Genomic DNA, 17,078 nt, shown 5'->3' on the forward strand with positions numbered 1-17,078 from the left:
ATGTGGTTCATTTATGCATTTAAAATGTAAAATGGGTCTGTGCTGACCCTAACACAAGAGGAAGGTTAATAGTAATATATGATAGGGTTAATGAACTTCCCTCCTTATAGTGTAGATTATTACAATTATAAATGTGGTAAAAGGTTATATTTTTATGCATGAACATGATATTTCTACAATAAGAGCCTCCACATGGACATGATGTTGAATTACTGTCACAAATATATGCAAAGTATGTTCAGGTTTTGTCAGGCTGCATGAAATGTTATTTTACATCTACATTTTGTGTGCTTCAGCGTAAAACTCAGTAATTGCATAACTTTTTACATTAGTGTCATTAAAATGCATGTTATTCTCATTTCCTCCTTGAGTGAAATGAAGGGTGACCTGAATGCTGGATGCAGACATTGTGTAACTGCAGACTGTGGGAGGTTCAAGACCCTGTGGTTTCTGTAAAAGTGAAACTCACACAGACTTACACAGACCATCTGCAGGTTTTGTTACTCTGCACGTTGTGTCGCTGCTTTTCTTCTGCTTTTTTTACCTTCACTTGCATCCAAGAAAAAGGTAAGGAAAAACAAAAGTCCGATATTTAACAGTGCATTTGTGAAAGACAGTTATTAACATGCTAATTCGCAGAGAGCAACACATTTAAAGTAGAATTAGAAGATTTAGATTTAGAAGATTTACACACCTATGAATCCACTTTCTAATTCCCTTTTGTTCCTATCAATTGATGCTGAATTTTAATAATTCAGGCCAGATCTTTTTTTTTTTTTTAGCAATTAGCAATAGCATTTAACAGTTGTGGCAAATTAGCATAATTATCAATGAAGCTATCTTTTTACATTTCCCTTAAACACGCAGCTTTGGAAACATTAGGCTAACATTAAATAAAAGTTGTAAGTGTAGTCGTGTAGTTACTAATCTACAGGGGAAAAAACTTTAATTTTGTTCATAAGTATGTTTTAGGGTTTGTTTGTTTTTTTTAGCATGCTAGATGGGTTTGAACAGTGATGAAAAGTGCTTAAAAACGTTACATGTCTAATATACAGTTCGGTTAAAGTCATTCTCAAATTAAAAAATGATCATCTAAAATTGAAAAACTCTTTAAAATTTAAAAAAAAAAATTGCTGATTTGAGAGAAGCTAAAGTGCCATCTTCTGTTAAGCTAATATGTAATGTTAGCTTGTTAAGCTAGTACCTTGTACTGAAGGGGCATTCTAGAGCCTTCTGTGAAAAAAAAAATACTGGTAAAAGTACAGAAACACTGTTTTTACTGCAATAAAAGTGAAAAAGTGTTTGCACAAATGAACTTAACACTCCACATTATATTAATAGAATGTGAAATATGTGCTTTGAGTTGAACTGATTGTGTCATATTTGTCTTGCTACATCAGCTTTTGTGTAGTTTTTCACTTCTGTAAAAATGTCGTTTTTCACCATTGATTTAAAGGAGCTATATGAAGTATTTATGCCCTAAAATATTCTAAAATTAAAATCTAAAAGGAGTGTAAGAAAAAGAAATGGGATGTTATAAGTTTTTTTTTTTTTTGTTTTTTTTTTTGGCCAATTTTCCACTCAAATCCAATGCAGTTCAGCATCCTAGGGGCAGAAGGACACAATTTCTTTGGTTTTCCCCACCATAAAAAAACAGGTACATATAGGTTAATCCTCCTGTTGTTGGTCCTGACCACAGTGCTAATGAAGATGTGGAGTTGGTCCATAAGTGCCTTCAATAGTAAATCACTGCTCCTAATGTGTGCTATGTGCTAAAGTTAATGCTAGGTGCCATGTGTGTTTTAGGCATAAAATGCAGAGACTGCGTTTCCCTGTAAAAGCAATAAAACCAGTTAAACTTTAACGCATATCAGTACCACTTCTAGCTCATGAAACAATTCAACCGATCAAAACTGAGAGGAGGCAGTAGGCAAGGCAAGACAAGGCAAGTTTATTTGTATAGCACATTTCAGCAACAAGGCAATTCAAGGTGCTTCACACAGGACATTGAAATAAAAGAAACAAAAAGAAACACATTTAAAACATTATAAAAGAAACATATAAAAGGTGATTAAAAACAGCGAGTAAGAAAACAACATATAAAATCAAAATAAAATAAAATAAAATAAAAATAAAAACACACATATTAAAGTAAAAGTTGCAGTGCAGAGTTTCAAAGAGAATATAAAATTTAAAAAGTCTAAAGCCTTTTAGTCAAAGGCAGCAGTGAACAGGTGAGTCTTTAACCTGGACTTAAAAGAACTCAGACTCTCAGCAGACCTGATATTTTCTGGTAGTTTGTTCCAGATATACGGAGCATAGAAACTGAACGCTGATTCTCCATGTTTAGTTCTGACTTTGGGAACACAGAGCAGACCTGCACCAGATGACCTGAGTGGTCTGGATGGTTCATACTGGACTAGAAGGTCTCTAATGTATTTTGGGCCTAAACCATTCTGTGCTTTATATGCTAGTAAGAGAATTTTGAAGTCTATTCTCTGAGAGACAGGGAGCCAGTGTAGAGACCTCAGAACTGGGCTGATGTGGTCCACTCTCTTGGTCTTAGTGAGGACTCGAGCAGCAGCATTCTGGATCAGTTGCAGTCGTCGAATAGACTTTTTAGGCAGACCAGAGAAGATACTGTTACAGTAGTCAACTCGACTAAAGATGAAGGCATGGACAAGTTTTTCAAGGTCTTGCTGCGACATCAGTCCTTTAATCCTAGAAATGTTCTTGAGGTGATAGTCAGCTGACTTTGTAATTGTTTGTATGTGGTTTTTAAAATTCAGGTCTGAATCCATGACAACACCCAAATTCCTGGCCTGGTCTGAAGTTTTTAACTGAAGTGACTGGAGCTGCATGCTGATTTTAAGACGCTCCTCCTTGGGTCCAAAAATGACTACCTCAGTTTTTTCTCTGTTTAACTGAAGAAAGTTATGGCCCATCCATTCAGATATTTGCTCCATGCATTTACCCAGTGCTTGTATGGGGCTATGGTCACCTGGGGACATTGAAATGTAGAGCTGTGTGTCATCTGCATAGTTATGGTAATCTATTTTGTTTTTTTCTATGATCTGAGCCAGTGGAAGCATGTAGAGGTTGAACAGAAGGGGCCCCAGGATGGAGCCTTGGGGGACTCCACATGTAATTTTGGTCTGCTCAGATGTAAAGTTACCTATTGACACAAAATAATCCCTGCCCTTTAAGTAGGATGCAAACCAATCAAGAACTGTGCCAGATAGTCCGACTCATCTTGGCGTGAGTTTTTCAGTACTTACCAAATCAACACTGCCAACAATGATGGAGGAGAAGCTCACTGAGAACATGGTTATTTATGATCTAACACTGAGCATAAAAATGAACACATGAAAATCTAATAATTGTGAGTAATCATGTAGTTGTAATAATCACTTTTGGTTATATATTGGAGACATGATTTATATGGAAACAGGACATTTATCCATGTCACTGTGATGCAGCCTTGGGCTAAACATACCTCAGATATAGTAAAAATAACTTTTTATTTCCTCCTCCATTGTTGTATCACTTGTAGATGGAGTTAGACTGAAGACAACATTACAGTGGTTTATGTTGTTACGACAACCAGTCCCACTGAGGGATGGGTATGTCTATCAAAACCAAGCTGAGTCTAACTGTGCTCATACTGATGGTGGAAAAGCAGTGTAAATCACTTAATTTGACTAATATGAACGTTGTATCTTACGGTTATCATGCTCATCTTGGCGTGAGTTTTCATTGCAATGAGAGCCATGAGATTGCCAACAACTTGAATAGTACTACATCATACTTAATAATACTATGCCTCACATATCAGTTACACATGTGCATTACAACTTACAGATCACAGTGGATCTACAATGCACTAAACATAGTGGCAGACATAATAATGTTAAAATCGCACTTCTTTTTAGACATTTCATGTTCTTTATATTTATGTTATTTCCATTTTTTGTGAAAGAATAGTTTGTAAACGTAAACATTTTTCATGTAATTTTACTTTTTTATGCTAAAACAAAGAGAAAAATTTGGAGTTGTCATTATTTATAGGTTACTATCATAGTATTTTAGTGGTGTGACCCACTTGAGATCACATAAATATCTTTGGTTGTTAAGGTCTTGAGAGTAATTTTTGTATTTCACAAATTCATCCCATGGGTCCAGCTAGACTTTTCGGTGTGCTGATTTTGGACCATAGGTGGCAAGTTTGACACTCCTGATTTTGGATGTTTTTTAAATATTTTATTTAATTCAAATTCTAAATATAGCTCCGTCAAATGCATTTATGTAAATGTGTAGTAGCCAAGTATTTGTACTGTTACTTTCAGTCTGTTTCAACCAAAACTTTAATAATTACCAACAATTACATTTAAATGAGCCAGAAATTCTGTCTATGTATGTGCTGTATGATACCCATCCATCCATTTCTGTCATGTTTCAGTGTTACAGGTTAAAATCTACTGTGAAAATCGACTTTACTAAAACATATTTAAAGGATAAACTTTGGAGTGTAGACGTGACACATCTTAAAAAACACTGCACCCAAACATAACACCTGCATGGGCCTGGCTTCCTGTCAGTTCAGCATTTCATCTAAAACTGTTGCTTGAGTTGTAGTTTTTCCACATCCTGTGTCTGAAGAAACCACAACATACGCTAACATGCTCCCTGAGTAAATGATATTTAGATTCTGGTTCAGAATCTGGAATCTCTACAAAGATCTTTTATTTTACTACTTAATGTGTTTAAGTTTTAGTTGTGATGTTACACTAGTCGCTTTTCCATTGACCCTCAAATTGTGTGAATATAACTTACACATAAAAATTCTAATGGAAGATGACAATTTCACCAAAACTCTAATTTTTGAATGAAAAGTTTTTGCACTTGCAAGAGGTGGTTTTTCGGGAGTAGTGAAATTTGTATATCGTGCAAAACTGCAATGGAAAGACCTTTTTGCACAACTAGAGTCACGGGAACAAAAAAACCTGGATGTTGATGGATGTTACAACAAGAGAAGAAGAGTTTTAAAACAAACATGGCACAGTGTGAATGGACACACAAGGAAACCCAATCATTTTTACCTTACCGGCCAACAAGCCGTAAGCTATTGTCATCATGCGGCGTCTGTCGTCCGTTACAAAAATTTCAATCGTCTTCTTCTGTGAAACTACAGTTCTGATTGACTTCAAACTTGGTATACAGCTTCTTTATGATGATGTCAACACAAGGTATTGAAATTATTTTGATCCGGATCTGATTCTGGATTTGGTGCGACTTTGAAAAATTTTCCCATTATAATAGATTGTAAGTATCAATGATATCAAATTGGTATTTGAATTTTTTACAGATCTGATTGGAATATGACCAAAACATGGGCTCTTTCTATAACATAATAAATACACATAACTGGGTGATAATAAATGGCATCTGGATACATTTCCCAAAGCTTTTAATTTGGCTGGTAAGCTACAGGACCATTGGTCCTATTTTTTAACTTAATATGGGATAGAGCGGCAACGAGCATTCATACAAAAGAGATTGATGTTTATCACCATGTTTATGGAATGATTTCTGACATCTCACCATAATAAATGAACAAATCATCGCATTTGTGATTTAATGGAAAAACCGACATTACACACTTCTGATTTTACGACATTTAGTAAATATTGGTAAAGTTTTGCGCATATGTCTAATAGAAAAGCGACTCCTGACAGTCTTTTTAGATATAGTTATGGTCAAATTGTCATATTTCTGATCAGTGATATGTTATCTGATAATGTATAATTAGCTGATTGACAGCTGTAATGGCCAATTCCAGTTCTGAATCTGACAGACAGCTGTCTGGCAGGAAGCAGGTGGATATCTGGACTATTTGGACTCATTTGCTTCATACCATGGTCGATACTTTAATGTCTTAAAGTTGTAATAGTGCTGACAACCACTAGATGCTGTTCCAAAAGCCCTGGCTCCTGTAGACTTGCATTGAACTTCTCTCTAAATATACTACGTCAATAATGTTTTTTTTCCTGAAGACAGTTTTGCCATGTCAGTAAGATAGCATTTAGCATTAGCTCACTTATGGCCCCTCATATTCTTGAAGCTCCACCCCTTTTGTCAGAGTACAGTCACTTTCAGCTCCAAAGCACAAACTGCTGGCAAACTACATTTCCTCCTTCCACCAGTTAGATACAGGTCATCTGTATCTAACTGAAACCTCTATCTGAAACATGGCGGTGACTGCAGGCAGCTGCAGTCACCGCCATGTTTCTGGCTTCTTTATATGCAGTGAAAGCAAACACAGATCATGGTTCAGTGGTCAGTGGCTTCCTATTTGAGAGCCACATCACTTTCATTTCCTGTTCATTCCACATTTCAACCCAACCCATGTTTGTCAAGCATTGTATTTTCTGAACATTTGCACATTATCCCTTTAAGACCTGGAATTATTATTTGTTTTGATTTCCAAATGTTTGTGTCTACATCTAACCTTCCTTAGCTGATTTATCATCCTTTATTATTTTATCATCTGCATTTTCTAGTGGAAGGCAGGCATTTTCTTATATCTTATTTGGTGACTATATAGACGTTCATAAAAACACAGAAAAAAATGGCAAAAGTGACTTTTGCAATAAAATACAGCCTATCATTAATTGAATGTAAAACTAAGTGTCTCCATCCACTGTCATTTATCAGCTCCATGGGTTTCACTGGAGAATCAATGTTTCAGAAGATGACAGAGCCTCTGAACGTCCAAATGGGTCATATCCGATGACCATCAAATAATGGCAAACTGCATTTTACCTCAGTTATTTACATGTATTGATAGAATTAGTGATTTTATAAAGTTATAAAACATTTTAGATTAGTAGATGCTTTTGATTGCCAGTAGTTGTTTAGGTCTTTGTGGGTTAAAATAAAAATTTTCAGACTCACAGGTAAGAAGTATCAGGAAAATAAAACAAATGATAATTATGACAAAAGACTTGACATCAATACATTGGTATTTTATTTAGTACTCATTTAGTTCTGATTTAGTACTTTCATGCATCTACATCACATTATCACAACTCAATGACTGCAACCATTTAAGAAACAGGAAGTGAACCATTTAGAGTAGCAGATATTTGTTGTGGTATTTACTTTCTGTGTGCTTAAACATCTGACTTCAGTTCTTACAGTAAATTACCCACATAGTTCCATATTTGGAAGTGAAAGTTTCCATGTCAGCAGTAGAATGGAGAAGTAAAATTTACTTATCTACCATGTTTTACAAATGCACAGATTCATACTGTGGCATGGAGAACAGCACAAGAGACATAAGAACATGAAGTTTATATTAAAAAAATTTAAGTAGGGTGTTTAAAAAGTCTAAAGCTGCCTTCATAAACTTAAGGTATGCATCCAAAACAGGTCACAGCGCGTATTGCAGTGCTCAGATTTTTTGCAGGACTTTCCATCACTGCCCAGGCTGAATCCAGAACATTTGGAGTTGACATCATTAATGTGTAATTGTGTTATTAAGTTGTGTCTTGTGTCCTGCAGAAATGGCCGTCCAAGGTCAGCCCATTCAGGTGGTGACCACCACCACCACCCACAGCTCCACAGCCTGGAAAACTGGACTCTGTGACTGCTGCGTCGACATGGGCACCTGTAAGTTTACCACCGTTTTATTTATGTCCACTGAAGTCACAGAGGGGAGTCTGCACCACAGTACTATTAGAAACATTAAAGTAAACAGTCCTATGGATGCACTTATGGATTGGCCACTATTGGTGATGGCAGTGACTTGTATTTATCTGTGACATTCAACTTTCTGTCATAAATGTTTGTGGATAAATTTGTTGTCCTTCAAGGATAATGTGAGGTACATTTTATGGATGTATTATATTATGAAGATATCTATGTATCCTTGGTACAAAACAGATAAGTATGAACCAAGGAAACGTAAATATATTCCTTATATGAGGTCTGGATCTGGGACTTGAATAAGGTCTGGGACTGGGATGGGGTCTGGGTCTGGGTCTGGGTCAGATAACAACCAAATACCAAAATAATTTGTCATTTTAACTGCAGCTGCTGCATTTGTTTCAGCTGGGAATTTGGACAATTCTACCAATATCAGGACTTTTTCTTCCCCCAAAAAACTATGGCTTTGAATTTGAACTCTTTCTAGGTTGTTTTTTTTTAATGATCCAGGTATTCTTAATTTACCTGGTAAATATAATATAATTGTCATTCTAATACAGCTTCCATTACTGAAACATTTTATGTGTCTTTTGCCAGATTTTTGTCTCACATTTGAACTTAAGAAAAGAAATAGAACAAGAACCAATTTTGTGATTTTATTCTCAAAGTGTCATTTTTTTCATCCTTTCGTTCAGATGGTGATTTTAACAACTCTCACAACTGTTGCCAGATGTCTTGGGACTGACCCAAATTAAGTCTTTAGCTTAAATGTGATTTATTTCTCAATAAAAGTCTTTGAAACCTATATAATCTCTCTAAATATTCTTCATGTTACTGAAGAAATGCATGGAAATGTTTTAAAAGAAACTTAGGCAGCAAATTTAGCAAAATCAAAACTTGTGTCGTTCCCTAAACATTTGATCATGTGATGTGTCACATAAAATTCTCCATTTTCTTATAATATTACAACAAATGTGTGACAGTTGAAATATAACTTAATTCTGCTAATATCATGACTTCTATCCTTTGGTTCAACTGGTATCTTTGATAACTCTTCTTCTGATAATATTCCAGTCAAAATTTAACTTAAGTTTTGTAAATATTTTTTTCCTCCCACTTCTCCCCGCTCCTCAATTTATGCCTTTTGTTGAAATATTTTTTTTCTTTTTTAAGTGTTATGACATTATTCTCAAAATCTCAGATTGTTTTTTTTCTCCTTCATAAATGAACATAATAAACACATGTTTACATCCTTTAAAATCATACGTTTTGGGCCTGATTCTCCTTCTCTTCAGTTTAACCGGTCATTTTCTTTGATGTGAAAATTGTTCCACCAACACATTGTGAGTCAGAGTTGTTGTGTTTTGTGTTTCAGGTTGCTGTGCTCTGTGCTGTTTTCCTTGTATGCAGTGTGACACTGCCAATAAGTACGGCTGGTGTCCTCTGATGCCACTGCTGGACAGCTGCTGCTGCATAGTGTCCTGCATCCTGCGAGCCGGCATCAGGGAGCGCTACGGAATCCCCGTAAGACCAGGATGGGGTCTGGGTCTGGCATGGGGTCTGGGTCTTGGACTGGGACTGAGATTGGGACTGGGTCTGGGCCTGGGACTGGGTTTGGGACGGGGTCTGGGACTGAGATGGGGTCTGAGATTGGGATTGGGTCTGGGATGGGGTCTGGGTCTTGTCTTGGTACTGAGTCTGGGATGGGGTCTGGGTTTTGGCCTGGGCATAGGACTGGGACAGGATCTGGGACTGTCACCCTGTAACAGTTTTAAACAGACGTGGATTAAATGTCATTTCTAGATTCAGGACACTCAGTTTATCATTTACACATTCACTTCAGCTTATCACAGTGGATCTACAAATACACAAAACATTTAGTTAAAATTGTACTTGTTTTTCTAAAGACATTTCATGTTCATATTTGTTCATGTTCACATTTCATTGTGAAAGGATAGTTTGTCAATGTAAATATTTTCATGCAATTTTTTCACATTAAACCAAGAAGAACATTTTTTGTTCTAACTATTTATAAGTTATTATGCTATGCTATTATGCTATGCTATGAAAAACTAGTTTGACACCTTTGATCAATGGTGTCAAACATATGGCCAGTGGAATGAATGTGTGAAATGTAAAAATTACACTGAAGATGTTAACAGTCAAGGATGTTCAGTTAACTTTAGCTCAGGTTCCACATTCAGACCTAGTGGATCAGACAGTAAAATACTATCATAATAACCTGTAAATAATGACAACTCCAAAATGTCCTCTTTGTTTAAGTGTAAAAAAAGTAGCCTGGCCAGCCATCCGGTTTTCTCAGTGTATTTAACCCTGAGAAAACAGTCTGGGATTGGGTCAGTCACTGTGAAATATGCACGATCTATTCTGTTTCGAACCAATCACAAGTCTGGGGCGTGGGTGTTTCGCAATGTGTCATATGCACCAACTTCTTTTTGTTGCAAGTCATAGTCAGTTCCAAGTCTGCAAATCTCTTTACAACTGTTTACAATTGTTTACTTGATTCAAAAATAAGGATGGAATTATAGATTACACCCTGTATTCTTAAATTTCTCTGACAAAAGCATCATCTCTGTCTTACAGTCATGGAAAAAATTATTAGTCATCAAAAACAATGGTTATACAATCAAGTACTAACTCCTGTGTATATCATGTGGCTAAAACAGACAGAAAAGAAAACATGGAATGACTAAAAGCACTGTTTTTGTCAGTACAATGCCATAGATATTGATGTAAGAACTGAAGTGATTTTGGTTATTATCAAGAAAACATGGAAAATGGATAGATATCATCTCTTCTGAGCTATTTTTGTTGTTATCATTATATTTATCCAAACAAATGTACCTTTAGTTTTACCAGGCATTAAAATGACAAGAAATTGAAGAAAACAAGGGTGGTCTAATAATTTTTTCCGCAACTATATCTGTGATTGGTTTACTCAGTGCCTGTTAGTCTCGCCTTCCTAGTTGGATTCAAGCGCCACGATTCCAGACAGATTCTCATTGAGAAAGAGAGATGGTTGGCCAGGCGAGTAAAAAAGTGGAATTACATGAAAATATTTACATATACAAACTATCCTTTCACACAGAATGTGAATAATGTGAACAAATATGAACAGAATTAAATGTATTACTACCAATATTCTGCCTGTTATTAAATGTTTTGTGTATTTGTAGATCCACTGTGATCTGTATGTTGTAATGTACATGTGTAAATTACACAGTGAGGCAGAATATTGTTGAAATTACACTTACTTTTCTTAAAAATTTTGAGGTTGTGGTTCATGTTGTTCAAACCCTTGTTTTTAAGGGTCGTTTGTAGATTCTTGGCTATATGTTTGTCACCCCTGATCCGCTGCATTTCAACAGTACAGTGCAGGTGTCTGATAATTCCCTTAGGAGTGTGTAGAAACCAAAACCACAGCCAAAATAACGACTTTTTTCTTTCTTAAGGTTTTGATTTTTGAGTCACTTCCCCTTTTCTGTCTTGCGCAGGGTTCATGCTGCGATGACTGCTGCAAGATCATGTGGTGTTACACGTGTGTCTGGTGTCAGATGCACCGGGAGGTGAAGCTCCGGGAGAATGAGACCACCAGCACGTTCGTCACCACACAGGTCATTCACACTTAGAACCCAAGACCTGCCGCCGACGCCGCACAACAAAATACACACGCCTTATGTTCCCTGAATGTTCCAAAGCTTAAAACGCAACATTAGCATGTAATCTTCTCCGTAATGTTAACTTTGGCAGCGATTATACTGCTCTTCACCACTGGATGTTTGAAGGTGGATGTTTGATTTGATTCGAGTTGTACTTCTGTTAAATCTCAGGTTGATTTTGTCAGCTTTGTATCTTTGTTAATAAAATGCTGAGATTGCAGTAACATGCCTCCTCTCTGTCCTTTCGCTTTGACTCAGTAAAGAGGAAGGACGTGAGCTCCAACATTCAGCCAATAGGGAATCATATAGTTGTAATATTACTGATGACCACTAGGTGCTGCTGCAAAAAGCCATGGCTCCCATAGACTTGCACTGAATTTCTTTTTCTTTTTTTTTTTTTTTTTTTTTAAATATCTTTTTATTTCACAAAAAGAAAATCATCCAGATACAGCACAAACATAGTGACACTGGGTCTTACTTTTTGCAATTCTCCTTTGTGCACTTCTCCCACTCCCCACCCCCAAAGGAACAAACCAACTAAACACTCAAAAGTAACAAACCAAAAACTTAGAAGTCTAAATATAAAAAAAAAAAGAAGATAAAATGAAATAAAATAATAATCATCATCATCATCAACACAGTAATAACAGTAATAAGGGTAACTATAAAAAGGAGCATAGTGATGCATGAATTGAATTTGAATTTCTTTCTAAAAATACTAAGTCAGTGATTGCTTTTTTAGGACTCATTCTGGTCTCATCTGTTTTATTTTTACCCTTTATTAAGTGTTCTGTCCATCTTTATGTATTTCCTCCATTAATAGGTGCTTTGATACCTGCTGAAAATCTTTACCAGACCAGTAAAATAATAACATAATAGCCTATAAATAATGACAACTCCAAACTTTTCTCAGTGTTTCAGAGAGAAAAAAATAAAATTCCATTCAGGAAATGTTTACATGTACTAAATACTCTTTTTAAAAAAATTGTTTAACATGAACAACCTGAAATTTCATTGGACAAATTTGAGAAATTTTAACAATATTTCCACATGTGCATTCCAAGTTACAGATCACAGTGGATCTACAAATACAGAAAACATTTAGGAACAGGGATAGAACTGTTAAAATTGCACTTCTCAAGACATTTCGTGTTCATATTTGTTCAGTTTATTCACATTGTGAAATATTAGTTTGTAAGCATTTTCATTTGAGTTAAAATAAAAAAATTGGAGTTATCATTATTTATATACAATATTGAATTAACAATGGAAAAAATTACATTTGGAGACTAGAACAGCAGATATTCCTGGACTTTAAAGAACTCTGAAAAAACAAACAGGAAGTGGAAGGAGTTCACAAACCTCAGAATGAAGTTGAACTCTGTGAATAAATGGTCTGGTTGTGTGTTTGAGTCCAGGGAGGTGCATCTGTCTGTCTTGATTTCAGAAATGAGTGAAAAGAGGTCCACATATGGGTCCAGGTCCAGGTCCAGGTCCAGGTCCAGGTCCAGGTCCAGGTCCAGGTCCAGGTGTGTGTTGTGTACACTGAGCAGATGACCTGGGTCCTGTCCCTGTAGGTCCATGACTACAGTACTAACCCTTTGGAATTCACAGATGGGGGTGGGGTCTCTGTGGGCGGAGTCACTGCAGAGAACCACACCCACCACAAAATGGCAGTCGAGGGGAGGGTGGGGGGGTTTGGGGATGATTAGCTCAGGTGTGCTTCAGCTCAACTACTGATGCATCGGCTGTTCCAGGTAGGATGAACTGGTTCAAACTGTTGCAGATCTGGAGTTAAATGTTTGCGATAAGAGGCAGAAAGTTGACATAAACAGATTAAAGATGATGTTTTACAGGTGGGGGGTCTACGGTCACAGCCTCGGTTGGTTTAACTGTGGATGACAGGTGAGCTGATATTATTATTATTACTCTCCCCCTGTGATGAGGTGGTATCTGCAGGTGTTTCTGTCGGGTGGTCGTGTGTCTCTGGTGGGATAATGTGATCCAGTGAAAATCCAGAGGTGTGTTTTAGTGGAAGGACAGTTTAGATATGGACTCTGCATCCACCTTTACCTGAGTAATGATCTGACTGATGACTAATGCTCATGGTATCACCTGCTCAGAAGGTGAAGGGTTTACCTGGCTTCTTTCCAGCGCGTGTTGTGGCTCAAGAAATGTGAAAAACACAATGATTTACTACTCAGCCACTGGAGGGCGCTGGTGACCTTCAAAATAAAGGTTCTAAACATCCTGATACACCTTGGAAAGTGTTATTTAGCCATTTAGAATAGTTTTTAAGTGGATTTGAGCGTATGTCCGAAACGACCATTTTTGGAGCCTTACTACTCAGCCAGTGGAGGGCACTGGTGACCTTCAAAATGAAGGTTCTAAACCTCCTGATACACTGTGGAAAATGTAATTTAGTGAATTTGGGTAGTTTTTAAATGGATTTGAGCATATGTCTGAAATGATCATTTTTGGAGCACATACTATATAGCCTTACTACTCAGCCACTGGAGGGCGCTGGTGACCTTCAAAGTAAAGGTTCAAAACCTCCTGAAATAGATTGGAAAGTGTTGTTTTGCTGTTTGAAATACTTTTTAAGTGGATTTGAGCACATGTCTGAAGTGATCATTTTTGGAGCACATACTATAGCCTTAGTACTCAGCCACTGGAGGGCGCTGGTGACCTTAAAAATAAAGGTTCAAAACATCCTGATAAACTTTGAAAAGTGTTATTTAGTGAATTTGGGTAGTTTTTAAATGGATTCGAGCGTATGTCCGAAATGACCATTTTTGGAGCACATACTATAGCCTTACTACTCAGCCACTGAAGGGCGCTGGTGACCTTCAAAATAAAGGTTCAAAACATTCTGATACAGATTGGAAAATGTTATTTAGCTGTTTAGAATAGTTTTTAAATGGATTTGAGCACATGTCTGAAATGATCATTTTTGGAGCACATACTAAAGCCTTACTACTCACTAACTGATGCCTTTGGGATCATTTAGAAGTATTTTTAAGCAAAATAAATTTTGGACCAAAATCTCTTTTTTTTTTTCATACCGCGTCCTTTCTATTTATTTTTACCGGTGGTCGAAAATGACCCTCTTCAAAATGGTTTCAAAATGTCCGAAATTCCTCACGTGACTAATTGATTCCTTTTGTATCATTTAGAAGTATTTTTAAGCAAAAAAAATTTTGGACCAAAATCTCATTTTTTTTCATTCACCGCCCTTTTTTTCATTTCACCACCCTTATGATTTTTTTCACCGGTGGTCGAAAATGACCCTCCTCAAAATGGTTTCAAAATACCTGAAATACCTCACATGTTACTAATTGATGCCTTTGGGATTGTTTAGAAGTAAATTTAAACAAAAAAAACTTTTGGACCAAAATCTCATTTTTTTTTCATACCGCGTCCTTATGTTTTTTTTTTTTTTTTTTTTTTTTACCAGTGGTCGAAAATGATCCCCTTCAAAATGGTTTCAAAATGTCTGAAATACCTCACAGGTCACTAATTGATGCCTTTGGTATCATTTAGAAGTATTTTTTAGCAAAAAAATTTTTGGACCAAAATCTTATTTTTTTTTCATATCGCGCCCTTACGATTTTTTTTTTTGGCCAGTGGTTGAAAATGACCCACTTCAAATTGGTTTCAAATTGTCTGAAACACCTCACATGTGACTAATTTATGCCTTAGGAATTGTTTAGAAGTATTTTTAAGCAAAAAAATAGTTGGACCATAATCTCATTTTTTTTTCATACCGTGTCCTTACGATTTTTTTTATAAACCAGTGGTCGAAAATGACCCTCCTCAAAATGGTTTCAAAATGTCTGAAATACATCAAAGGTGACTAATTGATAGCTTTGGTATCATTTAGAAGTACTTTTAAGCAAAAAAAAATTTGGACCAAAATCTCATGTTTTTTTCCATATCGCACCCTTAAGAATTTTTGTACCGGTGGTCGAAAATGACCCTCTTCAAAATGGTTTCAAAATGTCTGAAATACCTCACAGGTGACTAATTGATGCCTTTGGTATCATTTAGAAGGACTTTAAAGCAAAAAAAAATTTGGTCCAAAATCTCATTTTTTTTCATACAGTGTCCTTACGATTTTTTTTTTACCAGTGGTCGAAAAAGACCCTCTTCAAAATGGTTTCAAAATGTCTGAAATACCTCACAGGTGACAAAGTGATGCCTTTGGTATGATTTAGAAGTATTTTGAAGCAAAAAAATTTTTGGACCAAAATCTCATTTTTTTTAATACCTTCCGATTTTTTTTTAAACCAGTGGTCGAAAATGACCCTCTTCAAAATGGTTTCAAAATGTCTGAAAACCTCACAGGTGACTAATTGATGCCTTTGGTATCATTTAGAAGGACTTTAAAGCAAAAAAAAATTGGTCCAAAATCTCATTTTTTTTCATACAGTGTCCTTACGATTTTTTTTTTTTACCAGTGGTCGAAAAAGACCCTCTTCAAAACGGTTTCAAAATGTCTGAAATACCTCACAGGTGACAAAGTGATGCCTTTGGTATGATTTAGAAGTATTTTGAAGCAAAAAAATTTTTGGACCAAAATCTCATTTTTTTTAATACCTTCCGATTTTTTTTTAAACCAGTGGTCGAAAATGACCCTCGTCAAAATGGTTTCAAAACGTCTGAAATACCTCACAGGTGACTAATTGATGTCTTTGGTATGATTTAGAAGTATTTTGAAGCAAAAAAAAAATTGAACCAAAGTCTCATTTTTTTTCATACCACGTCCTTACGATTTTTTTTAACCTGTGGTCGAAAATGACCCTCCTCTGAATGGTTTCAAAATTTCTGAAATACCTCACATGTGACTAATTGATGCCTTTGGTATCATTTAGAAGTACTTTTAAGCAAAAAAAATTTTTGATAAAAGTCTAATTTTTTTCATATCTCATCCTTACGTTTTTTTTTTTTTACCGGTGGTCGAAAATGACGCTCTTCAAAATGGTTTCAAAATGTCTTAAATACCTCACAGGTGACTAATTGATGCTATTGGTATTTTTTAGAAGTATTTTTAAGCAAAAAAAATTTTGGACCAAAATCTCCTTTTTTTTCATAGAAAAAATTTTATTCGTCCATAATTCGTCCTTAAGATTTTTTTTTTACCGGTGGTCGAAAATGACCCTCTTCAGAATGGTTTCAAAATTTCTGAAATACCTAACATGTGACTAATTGATGCCTTTGTTATCCTTTAATAGGACATTAAAGCAAAAAAAAAATTTGGACCAAAATCTCATTTTTTTTCATACCGCGTCCTTACGATTTTTTTTTACCGGTGGTCGAAAATGACCCTCCTCAAAATGGTTTCAAAATTCCTGAAATACCTCACATGTGACTAATTGATGCCTTTGGGATTGTTTAGAAGTATTTTTAAGAAAAAAAAATTTTAGACAAAAATCTCATTTTTTTCATACCGCTACCTTACGATTTTTTTTTTTTTACCGGTGGTCAAAAACAACCCTCTTAAAAATGGTTTCAAAATTTCTGGAATGCTTCAAAGGTGACTAATTATTGACTTTGGGATTGTTTAGAAGTATTTATAAGAAAAAAAAATTTTGGACCAAAATATCATTTTTTTTCATACGGCGTCCTTACGATTTTTTGTTCCGCTGGTCAAAAATGACACTCCTCAAAATGGTTACAAAATATCTGAAA

The 17,078-nt window shown here is 35.8% G+C and overlaps 1 protein-coding gene across 2 annotated transcripts; it reads left to right on the plus strand.

Annotated features, from left to right (window-relative positions):
• The first annotated feature begins 414 nt into the window (after positions 1-414).
• ponzr1 (plac8 onzin related protein 1) lies at positions 415-11,611 on the plus strand. Of its 2 annotated transcripts, none has more exons than XM_030161987.1 (4): positions 415-567; positions 7,564-7,671; positions 9,083-9,231; positions 11,223-11,611. In XM_030161987.1, the coding sequence occupies exons 2-4, from the start codon at positions 7,566-7,568 to the stop codon at positions 11,355-11,357; spliced, it is 390 nt and encodes a 129-aa protein (XP_030017847.1). In that variant the 5' UTR covers positions 415-567; positions 7,564-7,565; the 3' UTR covers positions 11,358-11,611. The 2 variants fall into 2 exon arrangements, with proteins under 2 accessions (XP_030017847.1, XP_030017848.1); XM_030161988.1 differs by lacking the exon at positions 415-567 and adding an exon at positions 7,324-7,414.
• The last annotated feature ends 5,467 nt before the right edge of the window (positions 11,612-17,078 follow it).

The sequence above is a fragment of the Sphaeramia orbicularis genome, chromosome 18 (assembly GCF_902148855.1).
Source record: "Sphaeramia orbicularis chromosome 18, fSphaOr1.1, whole genome shotgun sequence".
In the NCBI taxonomy this organism is placed as follows: domain Eukaryota; kingdom Metazoa; phylum Chordata; class Actinopteri; order Kurtiformes; family Apogonidae; genus Sphaeramia; species Sphaeramia orbicularis.